General features: G+C 45.8%; 1 protein-coding gene across 1 annotated transcript in view; it reads right to left on the bottom strand.

Annotated features, from left to right (window-relative positions):
• The window catches only part of KCNG3 (potassium voltage-gated channel modifier subfamily G member 3), a 42550-nt gene extending 37723 nt beyond the window's left edge, over window positions 1-4827 (bottom strand). Inside the window, 2 exon segments of the mRNA XM_037528969.2 lie at window positions 4164-4407; window positions 4410-4827. Of these exon segments, the coding sequence (XP_037384866.1) occupies window positions 4164-4407; window positions 4410-4827 (662 nt within the window).
• Between the last annotated feature and the right edge of the window lie 8400 nt (window positions 4828-13227).

Here is a 13227-nt window from a genome sequence, read left to right as displayed (position 1 = left end):
ACTATTTGTAGTCTCATATAGAACAATTTCCATGACATGTTGCTTAATTTTAAAAAGGTAAGTTTCAAGAGAGTATTTCATAGCACCACGTTTTTGTAAATACATATGCAAAGCTTGTAAATATGGAGAATGTCTCTGAAATGGCACATGAAATATCCCTAACTGTGGTTATATCTAGGGAAGAGAACTGGTTATAACTAGGGGAATGGATCAAGGCTTGTTTTTGTAGCTTTTGGACTATAAACCATTATTTATGTGATTATTAATCATCCAAAACCAAATTCAATTAAAAGGATCATGTAAGTACACAAAAAGCTTTCAAATTGTTGACTTGGAAGACCTCTTAGGAGGTCTTCTAAACTTCATATTATCCCCAAATTTCAGAGATTAATAATAAGAAATCATATGCTTGTCTTTATTCCATTTACAATAAGGACTTGATAAAATGACTGTTCTTTGATTTAATAGGTTTCTTTTTCCCATTCTAGCACAACTAAGAGTTTCACCCTGAACTTTTCAGACTTGCCCCATGCAGTTCTTTAATCTATATAATAGAAGACACATTCCTGGAAGATTATATTTTGAAATATAACATAAACAATACATTTTTATTGTGCCTGGGTAATAATTTTTTCTAAAAGATTCTTCATAATAATAGAGTATAAGAGACTTTAGTTGCCTTCAAGCCTTTTCAACTCATCTAGTTTAGGACATGTTTATGCAAAAAAATTACTACCATACTTGGAAGAATACTATAAATGTCAAATAAGTAGTACAAATAAGCAACCCCTCAAGAAGTTCAAGAGGAAATATCACATCTACTGGGGTAGTCAGGAAAGGTTTCAAAAGAGAAACAGAGTCTGTCAGGCTTGATGGATGATCTCTTCAATAGGCAGAGGACTACACAGTAAGCTGCAAGTGAGCAGACCAGTCTGGACAAATGGAGCCCAGAGAAGACAGGATGTGCTCCTAGCACCTAAGTCACTAAGTCAGTCTCTGATGCCTGTATCCTTCCAATGCCCCCAATCAACTATGATTCTACACTGATCTCCCTGGTGGCTCAGGGGTTAAAGTCTCAGCACTAAAGTTAAAGTCTCAGCACCAAGCCATCGCCAGCCACCGCAGCATGAGTTTGGATCCACAGCCAGGGAGTTAACCCACCTGGAACAGTAGACCTCTCCTGTCTTGCCCACTGCTCCCCTCAGCAGTGTATTTCAGTATACTTGCCTGTTTTACTTCCGCTTTGTCTCTAGTGAATCTTCTCACCCCCCGCCCCTCTGGCTTACACTCCAGTTCTTGTATGCATAAATAAATAAAAATAAATCTTTTTAAAAATGTTTCTTCCTAGTATTTCCCATTTCTTTTCCATTCTCACCAACTCAAAGCAATCCAAGCTCACATGCCCTCCCTCTGCAAGTATCTCCAAATTCATCCTTGTGTTTCTAGTCTCCCTCATCTCCAGTTTTCAGTCCACAACATATGATATTTGCTACTTTATATGCATAGCCGACTCACCCCAAATTCCCCAAAGATTGACCGCTGCCTGCAAAAAAAAAGTATTCCCTCTCTCATTCCAGGCTTTCTAACATCTGCTCTCTATTCACCTCTCACTCCCTCACTGGATTCATGCTCTCTGAACATAATATACAAATTTCATGCCTATGCTCTTGTTGCTCCTTTCACAAGAGGAATTCTTATTTTGTTCCCTGCAGAGCACACACAGTTGTACAAGTTGCAAACACTGTTTTGTATAAATGACAGCCCTGCCTGTGTCAGGCAGTGCAGAGTCTGCAACCTTCCCAAGACAGCTTGTTTCCACCCCCTCCCACCTTGAAGGCCTTCCCAGAACAACTGAACTCAGAGATCAATTTTGCCTTTGATTCCTACATCACCAACTTGAGATATATATATATATACATATATATATATGTATATATATATACCCCCCCAAAAAAAATCACAACATTTGGAACATTGACAGTGCCTTGAACACAGTGTATACTCAAAAGATATTTGCAAATTATGAAAGGATGAATTAAGAAAGGCAGATTGTGTTTAAACCGTAAAGAATCTTGAAGATTAAGAAAGAAGTCTGACTTTATTTGGTAGATGCTAAATATGGTTAAATGATTAGAATGATGTTTTTAAAGAGACTAATTTCAGCACCCACAAGCAAGCAGTGCTGAGTGACTATATTCCAAGTGCTAGTTCAGGGGTCCTCTCCATGGGAAGACCCCCTCTGTAACGGTGCAGCATCCTCAGTCATTCCTCACCCTTTGGTTGATCTGTCTGGAATTGCAGATATTATAGTATATAAATATGTATAGCACATATAAAACACATAATATTATATAGATAGATAGCAGTTTTTTCATATACCTACACTCACAGAGTGAAGCTTAAAACTGGGCCATTAATCCAAGAAAAAAAACATGACTTTGCCTGAAATATCTGGGTATCTAGGAAACAGTTCTGACTTGAATAATTATATACATACACAAATACATATACACAAATTAGCATTACTCTTGTCTTCTTCCTTCATTTCTTTTGCAATCGTCCTCTTTTCCATTCTGTCTCTTTCCTTTTTAGTTTGTCTCTCTCCCTTAAATTATTATTCATTTCTCTCATTCCTTTTCAAATGCTTTATGTTAATAAACTCCAGACTTCCTTCATCCCCAAACTCCATCCATTTCCCCCCAAAATTATTATTCAAGATTCTATATATTGAGTTAGCCAGCTCCATCTGTATTTGCACTAATGCTATTCTCCTATTCCCTTTGGAAATAAAGCTCAGGCTTCACTGACCCTAGAATTCTACAATTACGACTGAATCATTTCAGGACCAATTATTTGTGGCTCACTTTCCTATAGCCCTCTAAAAGAATCAAGGGCATTTAGGTATATAAATTAATTTCTTTGTACTTTCGGAGTACCAAATAAGTAATTCTTATCTGTAATCAAAAATTGAGTTAGAACCTAAAACATTAAACAAAGTGAGTTTTCTAGTGAATTTCCTTTCAAAGCTTGTATCTTGGATTCCAAGATGGCATATCAGTAATGGACTCGATGGTACGAGACAATTTTATTTACTTCTTAGATTTACATAAAAACCTTTAACTCTCCAAAGGAAGGATTATGTGGATGTAATCCACTGCAATGTCAAGGCACACAGCACCATTTGAAACATGCATATACCCAACTGGTAAAGATGACAGGCACACCCAATTTAAAAATGAATGGGGGTGGGGGGTATCAATCCAGGATCAAAGGTAAAAAAAATACAGTTGTGTGTGTGTGCCTGGAGCAGACTTCTCCCTTGAAAGTTTCACTTTGCTCTGCTTATGCAAAATAAATTCACTAAGACTAAAAATAGAAGTACGTTATCACTATTGAAAGGTAAGCACTATCTAAGGAAAGACTAAGATATTTTCCTTTCATCCGAGTAAAGTAAAAAGAAAATACAGTAACTAGTCCAATACTGTTTCTAGACTTACGGCAGTTTACATTTTTTTCTCCTTTCACAAGGTAATGGGGTTTTCCCCATTCCCATTTTAAAGATCGCTCTGAAAGTCACGGTGTGAATTTTCGGTACCAAATGGTGGCCGAGTGCTTTGCTAACTACATACTTTGTAGGAAAAGAATAGAAAAGGGTACAGACGTCAATTATTTAGAGTGTATCGTTAAGTTAATCTCCTTTACACTGTAAACAATTCCATTCCAGACCATAGGAATACATTATGCAGATTGTGTGGGCAGTGTACAGCAGACCACATTTCACAATAAGTCTTCCCCTTCCCAAACACTACCAAAAATTGGGAAATAATTCTAATGCTCTCAGCTCAAGATGAAATTGTTGCATACCACCAATAAAAGTTTAGCGCAATTTAATGAACTGATGGTTAATTGATCACAACTAAGCTCCAAAGATGAGAGGTTTGTCCAGCTCTATCTGCCCCTCCCTATGCCCAGCGATTCTCCCTCAAGACAGGCATCTCCGAGTAAGGACCAGACCCCGTCTGTGCCCGGGGAAGCGCAGGTCTGGAAACCCAGCCCGGTCAGGCCGCCTGGAGGCAGACAGTGTGGAGACGGACCGACGGACGGGACCGGACGGACATACGCCACAGGACGGACGGGACGGGCAAAGTAGTAATGCGTCCTACCCGGAGGGTTCCCTCCCAGGGCCGGCGGAGTACCTGCTCCGGTCATCCAGGCTGCGGTTGTCGGCCGCCGCGGCGCGCCAGTCGGGCAGGGTGCTGGCGCACAGCACCACCATGGACACGATCACGAACACCACGGACACGGTGGCCAGGATCTGAGCGGCCAGCGACGACGTGGGCTCCTCGAAGGTCCGCCGCATGCGCTCCAGCCAGCGCCGGGACGGGGCCGCCTCGGCACCCCCGGGCGCGCTTCGTCGCGCCCCAGCGCGCCCGGCTCGTCGGCCGAGTAGAAGGTGTAGGTGTCGGACATGCGGTCGTCGAGGCGGCGCTGGCAGCAGTACTCGAGGTGCGCGCCCTCCAGGCCCCAGTAGATCATCTCGTTGTAGAAGGAGAGCTCGCACATCCGCGGCGCGAAGCGCAACTTGCCGTGGCCGCGCACGTAGAGCAGGATGAAGCCGAAGGCCTCCGAGTGCCGATCGAAGAAGTACTCGTTGCGCTCGCGGTCGTAGTCGTCGCACACCTCGAGCACGTCGCGCTCCGAGCGGCAGCCGTGCAGCCGGCTCACGCGGCGCAGCGGGAAGTCTTTCAGCAGCTCCCGGGACAGCGAGTACCGGGCGCCGCCCACGTTCAGCACCACCGAGGCCGCCCCGCTGCGCGCGAAGGTCATGGCTGGCCGCCCCGAGGCCTCGAGGCCCGAGGGCGCCCCCGCCGCCGCGCGGGGCCGGCCGGCTCTGGGATGGCCGTCGGGGCCTGCGGGCTGCCCGGCCGGCTCTCCCACGGGGCTCCGCTGCTGCCCTTCGCCGACCCGGGAGCCCCTGGGCTCTGGCCGCCTGGGCAGCCCAGCGTGAGTGCGAGACACGCTCCCTCCGCGCGGCAGCACCTGCAGATGACCGGGGAGACCCCGCCAGCGCCAGGGCTGCACCCCTCTGGCCGAGGGCTAGGCTGTCAGCGCCGCCGCCCCTCGCGCCCAGGGGAGCCCCTCCGAGGCCCGGGTGCCCTCTTGAAGGCGGCGGCGCTGGCCCCTCTGAGGGGCGCGCGGGCAGAAGGGGAGCGCCGGGGCGGGGTGGCTCCGGGTGGCTCCGGGTGCCTGGCGCGCCCTCCGGCCGCGGCGCCTGCGAGCGCCCCGCCGCCGTCCAGAGGCTGGAGGCAAAGTGAGCGGGTTCGGAGGCGGCAAGGAGCCGGCTCCGAGAGGCGGGGGCGGGGCCTCCTGGCGGTCCCCCCTCCTCGCCTCCCGGCTCCGCGCTGCTCTGCTCACCCACCTCCGCGCGCCGCCCTCCGCTTCCCGCCCGCGCCCGCACCTCCCCGGCTCGCTCGGGCTGGGATTCCCCGGCGCCCCGCCCTGGACCTCGGGCTCCCCGCTGGGTGGCGCGGGCCTCCCCTCCGCTCCCGCCCGCAGTGACCAGCAGGGGTCCGCAGGGGAGGGGTGTGAGAATAGGGGAGCCCCCAGGTGTAGGGGGGAAGCAGACCCCCTCGGCCCTTGGGGGTGGCCCCTAGGTCATCCCGATGGCCCCGGGCGTGTGCAGGAGCTTGGGGGTTGCCCCCTCGGTCATCCCAAGGGCCCTTTTAACAGCCCCCCAAAGGGAGACGACTGGAGGGTCAGGAAGGCTGAGGACTGGGGCGCAGGATTGGAGGGGCGGGGACAGACGGCGTTTGAAGAGCTTTTTTTCCAGAAACTATCCAGAACACTGCTGGGGTTCTGAGACCGCTCCAAAGATTTCTCAGAGAAGCCACCGCAGCAATTGCTTTTCTTGCCCACTTTGCTCTTCCTCTCCCCGCGCGGGGATCGCGCACCCCGTGTTCCGAAGGTGGCCGTGCACCCCAGCACCCAGCCTCTGTGCCGCCCTCCCGCCTTCCCTCCAGGAGAAAGAAGCAGCCCGAGCCCCCGCTTTTGGGGGCGCGGGTTCTAAAGAGGGAGCCTGGACTCGATCGTGACGCTTATGCAGAGTGGGGGAAAGTCTTCGGAGAATCGCCTTGCCACTGGCAGGAACAGAATTCCTCTTTGCCTTCCTATACATCCTCTTTTGCATAAAGTGTTGACTTTCCCCGTGCATCTCCGAGCGGGCTGCAGTCCCGGCCCACAGAGCTTACGAGCTCCTAAGGCTCCGCTGGGCGAGCTGCCCTGCGCTCTGGTCGACGCCCAGGGAGGGAGTCCTACTTGGCAGGGGTTATTTTAAACTGCTACCAGCAATTTCATGAGACATTCGACACTTGCAGCCCGGCTAAACAGGTGAGTGGTCAGGTAAACGCTTATTAAACACAACACCAATACTGCAAGAAAAAAATAATCATAATAAGGGTGGGGTGGGAGGCGGTCATGTGGCCTGGGAGTAAGCAAACTGGTTACTCAGAAGGAAGGGTTCTACTTTGCCCTTCACTTTTCATAATTTTGTAGGATTGCCCCGTGCCCACTAGAGGTCACCATAAAGTCATTTGGTCTGTTTCTGTGTGGATTCCTAGCAAAAAGGCAGGCAAGTGAAAATTAGAGTGCTCTGGGTGGTTTCTTAAAGAATGAAAATCTCTATTAGTTGTTTATCCCCAGATTTGGGCCGTTGGTCTTAATGTGATTAAAAGTTCAAAAACAGGCGGGTTTTTACTAGGTAGATTCAAAACCAGGAAAACACCCTAAAGGAAATGAGTTCCAAGAAGAAGCTAAGGAGATGATGGTCAAAAGAGTGCAGAGAAAAAGCAGAGTATTCCAAGTAGCAAAATGTCAGGTGCTGAGGATTCAGGTCTGTAAAGAAAGCTAATGGGTTTGCTTGACTGAAAGATTGAGTTGTCAGCTGCTGAATGTAGACTTCATTCTAGATGTAATGGGATCGCTAAAGGTTTTAATAATAGAAATGGCTTGATGAAAGTCTCATTTCAGGAAGACTCCTTTCCCTTTTGAATTACTGTAAGAACACCATTTCAGCTTCCCCAAAATGGGAACCCCCACTGCCAAGTCATTGTCCAGGAGGGTCAGTCCTGAAAAACACTGAAACCACGGACTTAGGAGGTCTTGGAAATGGATTCGTTACAGAACATGAGGATGGAGAATAGTTTGCAGTTGTTAGCTGACAGAAAAGCTTGGCTTCACACCAGCAAGAGCTTCACACCATAAGACAGATTAGCAGGAGTAAAGCAAACACATTTATTTAATGTAAGTTTTACATGACACCGGAGGATAGAAATGACAAAACCTAAATGCTTTTATACTAGGTTGAGCAAAGAGAGGCAGTTGTGGCAAAGTAAAATATGGAGAGGTTAAAGGAAGATCAGAATTATTTTAACAACTCCTCAGGGAGTTGTCAAAAATATTTTCTAGAAGCATCACAAGCAAAGGAAAACAGAATATTTAGTCAATTCTTTACTCCAACACTACTATATCTCCTGTTTTTTCTACCTGAAATCCCTTTAAAGTATGAAACAATGCCATTTTATTTATTTATTTATTTAATATTTATTTATTTATGCATAGAAGAACTGGGGTGCAGGCTAGAGGTATGGGGTGGGGGGACAGGAGAGAGGATTCACTAGAGGCAGAGTGGGGAGCAGAACAGGAAGATACAATGAAATATACTGCTGAAGGGAGCAGGTGAGACAGGAGAGGTCTGCTGTGCCATGTGGGTTATCTCTCTGGCAGGTGATCAAACTCAGGCCAAAGCAGTGATAGCAAGCTAGTGCTGAGACTTAACCCCTATACCACCAGGGAGGCCCAAAAATATTTTAAATTAAAGCTCAGCTTAGAAAATAAATTAATTTGTTGACAAGTTGTGCTTCCTAGGTTACATTTTCATAAAATTTCTTAGAGATATAGGTTTAAATGATTTCATTTATTTCAAGAATAATATTTTTTAAAGATTTATTTATTTATGCATACAAGAGCTGGGGTACAGGCCAGAGATGTGGGGGGGTGAGAGGATTCACCAGACACAGAATGGGGAACAGAACAGGCAAACTGACTGAAATACACTGCTGAGGGGAACAGCGGGTGAGACAGGAGAGGTCTGCTGCGCCATGTGGGTTGCTCCCTGGCAGGCCGGGGATCGAACTTGTGCTGCAGAGGTTGGGATTGCTTCATAGTGTGGTGCTTTATCCTTGCGCCACCAGGGAAGCCCAAGAATAATATTTCAATTTGATATTAATCTCAGCAACACTTGCTGCTGCAGCAATACCCAAATCATTTTTTTTTTTAAGATTTATTTATTTATACAAGCACTGGGTACAGTCAGAAGTGCGGGAGGGTGAGAGAATTCACCAGAGCCAGAGCAGGGAACAGAACAGGCAGAATGACCAAATACACTGCTGAGGGGAACAACGGGCATGGCAGGAGAGGTCTGTCGTGCCATGTGGGACCCTCGCCTTTGGCCGGGGATCGAACTGGCACTGCAGAGGCTATCGGCAGCTTCGCAGCCCAGTGCTCAACCGCTGCGCCATCAGGGGAGGCCCCCCAAATTATTTTCTTAAGCAAAGAAAATAGTATGATACAGACACGATTGGCTTTTCTTCTATAGTTTAGAAAGCACTCTCAAAAACAATTCTATTCCTTTGTACTTTGAGAAGAAGATTGTGTTGGGAATAATTGTTTCTCCATTCTTTTTTGGACTCTGGATGATTTTTAGGGTCTTCATATGTCAGTTTTCAGAATGTATTAAAATGTAAAGGCATCGAGCAAATTTTCAGAGTTTAAAAGAACTTAGATCTTTTCTTGCCTAAAATTATCAACCCATTTTAGGGTGACATCACAAGAGTTTTAGAGATTCTTGTCCAAGGTTCGCCAGCCAGCAGCATCATGGTAGAGACAAAGCTAGAACCAGGTTTCCTAGGTGCAAACTCCAGTCGCTCCATCTCCAGGGCCTGGAATGCTACCACACCTTCCATCTGATCTCTCTGCACTCCAGCTCACTCTTCCCTCTGTGAATCCTGCATTATGCCAGAGACAGCTATGTCCATTGTCATCAAGTCATTCCTCCTGTTTCTAGAATCGAAAAGGACTATTGGTGTCTAGGATTACTTACTGCCCATTCACTTAAGCTGGAGCTGGTGCTTAGGGCCCTCCCTACATTCAATCTTGGCTGTGCAGCTTTTTTGCTAAATGATCTAGAACATACTCCTTAACTTCTTTGATCCTCAGTTTTCTCAACCATAGAATGGAGACAATGATATTTACATTAAAGGGGTCATGTGATGATTAAATGAAATGATGTGAAGGAGGCATCTAGATTTGCATGATCCTGGAGAATTCTCACTTGATATATGCTTCCCGTAGCTCAGACAGGCCCTAATGATTCTCATTCCTGAGTTTAAATAAATACAGACTGAATAAGTGAATTGATACATCTAAAAATATGACTAACCACAAATAAGTTACCCGAAATGTCAAAACTTCAGTGAAAAATCGTGACCCTTGTACTGCTGGCTTTGGACTGAGAACAGCCCTCCTATCATTTTGCAATGGGGTGTACTCAGGGACTCTAAACACCCTGCCTGAAGTTTTACAAATTGAAATACCTGCAGGCACTATTGTTCCTTGCAGCTTACGTATCAATTCTGCTTTAAATAGCTCTCTCACTCTGCTGTTAATTCATATTTCCAAGTGTTTGTGTTTACATCAGTATATTTCTCAGCATCTTCAAAATCAGGGATATTTTAAGAAGTCAGCTTTTTAAGGCTTCCATCGTCTTCAATTTTATATAAATGAAACTCTAATGACCTCACCCACTATGCACAATTACCCCTGTAAATGACCACTCAACAAAAGAAAGTAAAGCTGCCTTTAGAACCATCCCATCACATGGACTCCATTCCTGAAGGTGAGAAATCATCAGAGAGGATGTCACCCCTCTCCCATCCATAACAATGTCTTTGCCTTTTTCTCTGCTCCTGGGCACTTTATGCTTTTGTTTTTAATTTTTTTTAAAGATTTATTTGTTTATTTATTTATACAAGCATTGGGTACAGTCAGAAGCACAGGAGGGTGAGAGAATTCACCAGAGCCAGAGCGGTGAGCAGAGCAGGCAGAAGGACCGAGGTACCCTGCTGAGGGGAGCAGCGGGCAGCAGGACAAGTCTGTGCACTATGTGGGACCCTCCTCCAGGGGCCCGGGAGCAGCCGGGGATCGAACCTGCGCTGCGGGCAGCTTCGCAACCCAGCACTCAACTGCTGCAACCCCAGGGAGGCCCTGGGCACTTTATGCTTTTATCCAAGCAAAAGGAACACTATCATCACAGGAAAGGCAAAATTTACCTCTATCTTCTAAGAATTTTCAACTGGCCCTGAGAATTAGATTGACATAAGACAGATTAGCAGGAGTAAAGCAAACACATTTATTTAATGTAAGTTTTACATGACACCAGAGCCTAGAAGTGACAAAATCTAAATGCTTTTATACTAGGTTCAGCAAAGAGAGGCAGTTGTGGCAAAGTAAAATATGGAATGGATAAAGGAAGATCAGAATTATTTTAACAAGGTGCATTTGTCCAGAATTCTCTTCGTTTCAACTTCCTGTTCTTGTTGATAAGAAGGCACTTTCCTCATGATATAGGGAGGGCATCTTCCATCTGGGGGTTTTACCTCCTACTTTTAGGAAGATAAAGAGGAGGATCAAAGCACTGTTTTTTTTTTTTTTTAAAGATTTATTTATTTAAGCATACAAAAACTGGGGTACAGGACAGAGGTGTGGGGAGGGGGAAAGAGGATTCATCAGAGACAGAGTGGAGAGCAAAACAGGCAGACTGACTAAAATACACTGCTGAGGGGAGCAGCAGGTGAGTCAGGAGAGGTCTGCTGCACAAATGTGAGTAGTTCTCTGGCTGGGGATCGAACTCATGCTGCAGTGACTGAGGACAGCTTCATAGGTTGTCTTTTTTTTTTTTTTAAGATTTATTTTTTTATTTATACAAGCACTGGGTACAGTCAGAAGCGCGGGAGGGTGAGAGAATTCACCAGAGCCAGAGCAGGGAGCAGAGCAGGCAGAAGGACCGAAGCACACTGCTGAGGGGAGCAGCGGGCGGCAGGAGAGGTCTGTGTGCCATGTGGGACCCTCCTCCCAGGGCCGGGGAGCAGCCGGGGATAGAACTGGTGCTGCAGAGGCTGCGGGCAGCATCGCAACCCAGCGCTCAACCGCTGCGCCACAGGGGAGGCCCCATGGGTTCTGTCTTAACCCCTTGAGCCAGCAGGGAGGCTAAAAGCAAGCACCATTATTGTACCTAATGTTTTTATAAACACTTTTAGCTCAAAATTATCCTCATGTCAAAGTGGAATATTTGGGGGTGGCATATTTTGCTACCCTTTATCATTAACAGCAAAAATGTTTTTGGTGTCATCACAGAACAGCCCCTCTTTTATATCCCGCCCTGCAACCATGTTGAGCTGTGAGGCATAGCTCCTCTCCTCATACCCTCTCTTGTCCTTTGGTCCTCATGGTGACTGAGAGGACTTCCTATGTGGCACCATGTGCTCAACTTTTCACAAAAATGCCCTTATTAAGGGCCTCCCTGGTGGCACAAGGGGTTAAGTCTCAGCACTATGAGGGTATCTGCAGTCACTGCAGCATGAGTTCAATACCCAGCCAGGGAGCTAACCCACATGGTGCAGCAGACCTCTCCTTGTCTCTTCTGCTACTCCCCTCAGCAGTGTATTTCAGTCAGTCTGCCTGTTCTGCTCCCCACTCTATCTCTGGTAAATCCTCTCTCTCACACATGCACCCCTCCAGGCACCTCTGTCCTGTACTCCAGTTTTTGTATGCATAAATAAATAAATCTTTTTTTTTAATTGCCCTCATTATGACCCTCCTTTTCTAGATGAGACTCTCAGAGGTTAGACTTGCTCAAGGACCCACAACTTCCTACTAGTGCTAGACTTGGAACTGCAACCTAAGGTCCTCACAGGCTTTTGCCTGCCATGCTGACTCACCACCTACTCTCCTCTCTAACAGGCATCAAATACCCCTGGGGAGAGAGGAGCAAATTTTGTGATACCAGGAGAAGCCATCTGAAAAATATGGAATGGGGGTCATTCTGCAAGATAACCCATCTTTGAAAAATCACTTAGACATTTACGGAGGAAATAACATAATGTCTGATATTATACCCATCATCCAGTTTCAAAATAACCAAGTTCACGGGTAAATGGATTGGGGATATAGATGAAACAAGATCACCCATGAGTTGATAATTGTTGAAGCTGGGTGGTGGGCGTCGATTATATCAACCTCTCCCCTTTGGTACTTACTTGAAATTGTCCACAATGAAAAGATAAAAATAAAAATGTTACCATTTGAGCTTCATTTAAGCTTATTTTTGAATGTTGATGATTATTTCTTCAGACTAGACCAGAATGCACTCTTTCACAATATCTATAATGAGGAGTCCCATCCATTTCTCCAGAGTGCAACAAAGTTCAGCATATATCTAACCATTGCTATTACAATTTTAAATGCACACACCTAGTGGTGCAGCAATTTTAACACCAGGAATTTACCCTCAGACATTGCTGCATATTTCATAAAGTCATAAGAATGATTGCATTGTTTTCAAAAGCAAAAGTCTAGAAACAACCAAAATGTCCATAATTAGGGGACTGATTATTTAAGTAGCTGCATATCAATGACCCTAATGCTATTGTTCATATAGGGTCATATACAACCATTTCTATGCCAAATCACTGAACAAAAGGTCCTAAGCTATGGGTGAAATTATTCTTTTATATTAAAGAGAGAGAGAGAGAGAGAGAGAGAGAGATAAGAGTTTTTAAAGGATACATGAAATACAGTTATAGTTGGTTCTTTCTTGGTTGGAGGGCTGGGAAGTTAGGGTAGATATGAGACCCTATTTATTGGTCATCCTTTTTAACCAAGTGCAAAGATTATGTTTTCAGGTTTGTTTGTTTTAAATAGTTGCTTTTTTGTTTTTGTGAATTTTTTAAAAGATTTATTTATTTATGCATGCAAGAACTGGGGTGTAGGACAGAGGTACAGGGAGTGAGAGGAGTCACCAGAGACAGAGTAAGGAGCAGAACAGGCAGATCTACTGAAATACACTGCTGAGGGGAGCAGCAGGCAAGACAGGAGAGTTCTGGTGCACCATGT

The sequence above is a fragment of the Talpa occidentalis genome, unplaced genomic scaffold (assembly GCF_014898055.3).
Source record: "Talpa occidentalis isolate TD23 unplaced genomic scaffold, MPIMG_talOcc4v2.1 talOcc4.5, whole genome shotgun sequence".
NCBI classification, from domain to species: Eukaryota; Metazoa; Chordata; class Mammalia; order Eulipotyphla; family Talpidae; genus Talpa; species Talpa occidentalis.
The sequence above is the reverse complement of the archived record's forward strand: the minus strand, read 5'-3'. Positions and strand labels throughout refer to the sequence as shown.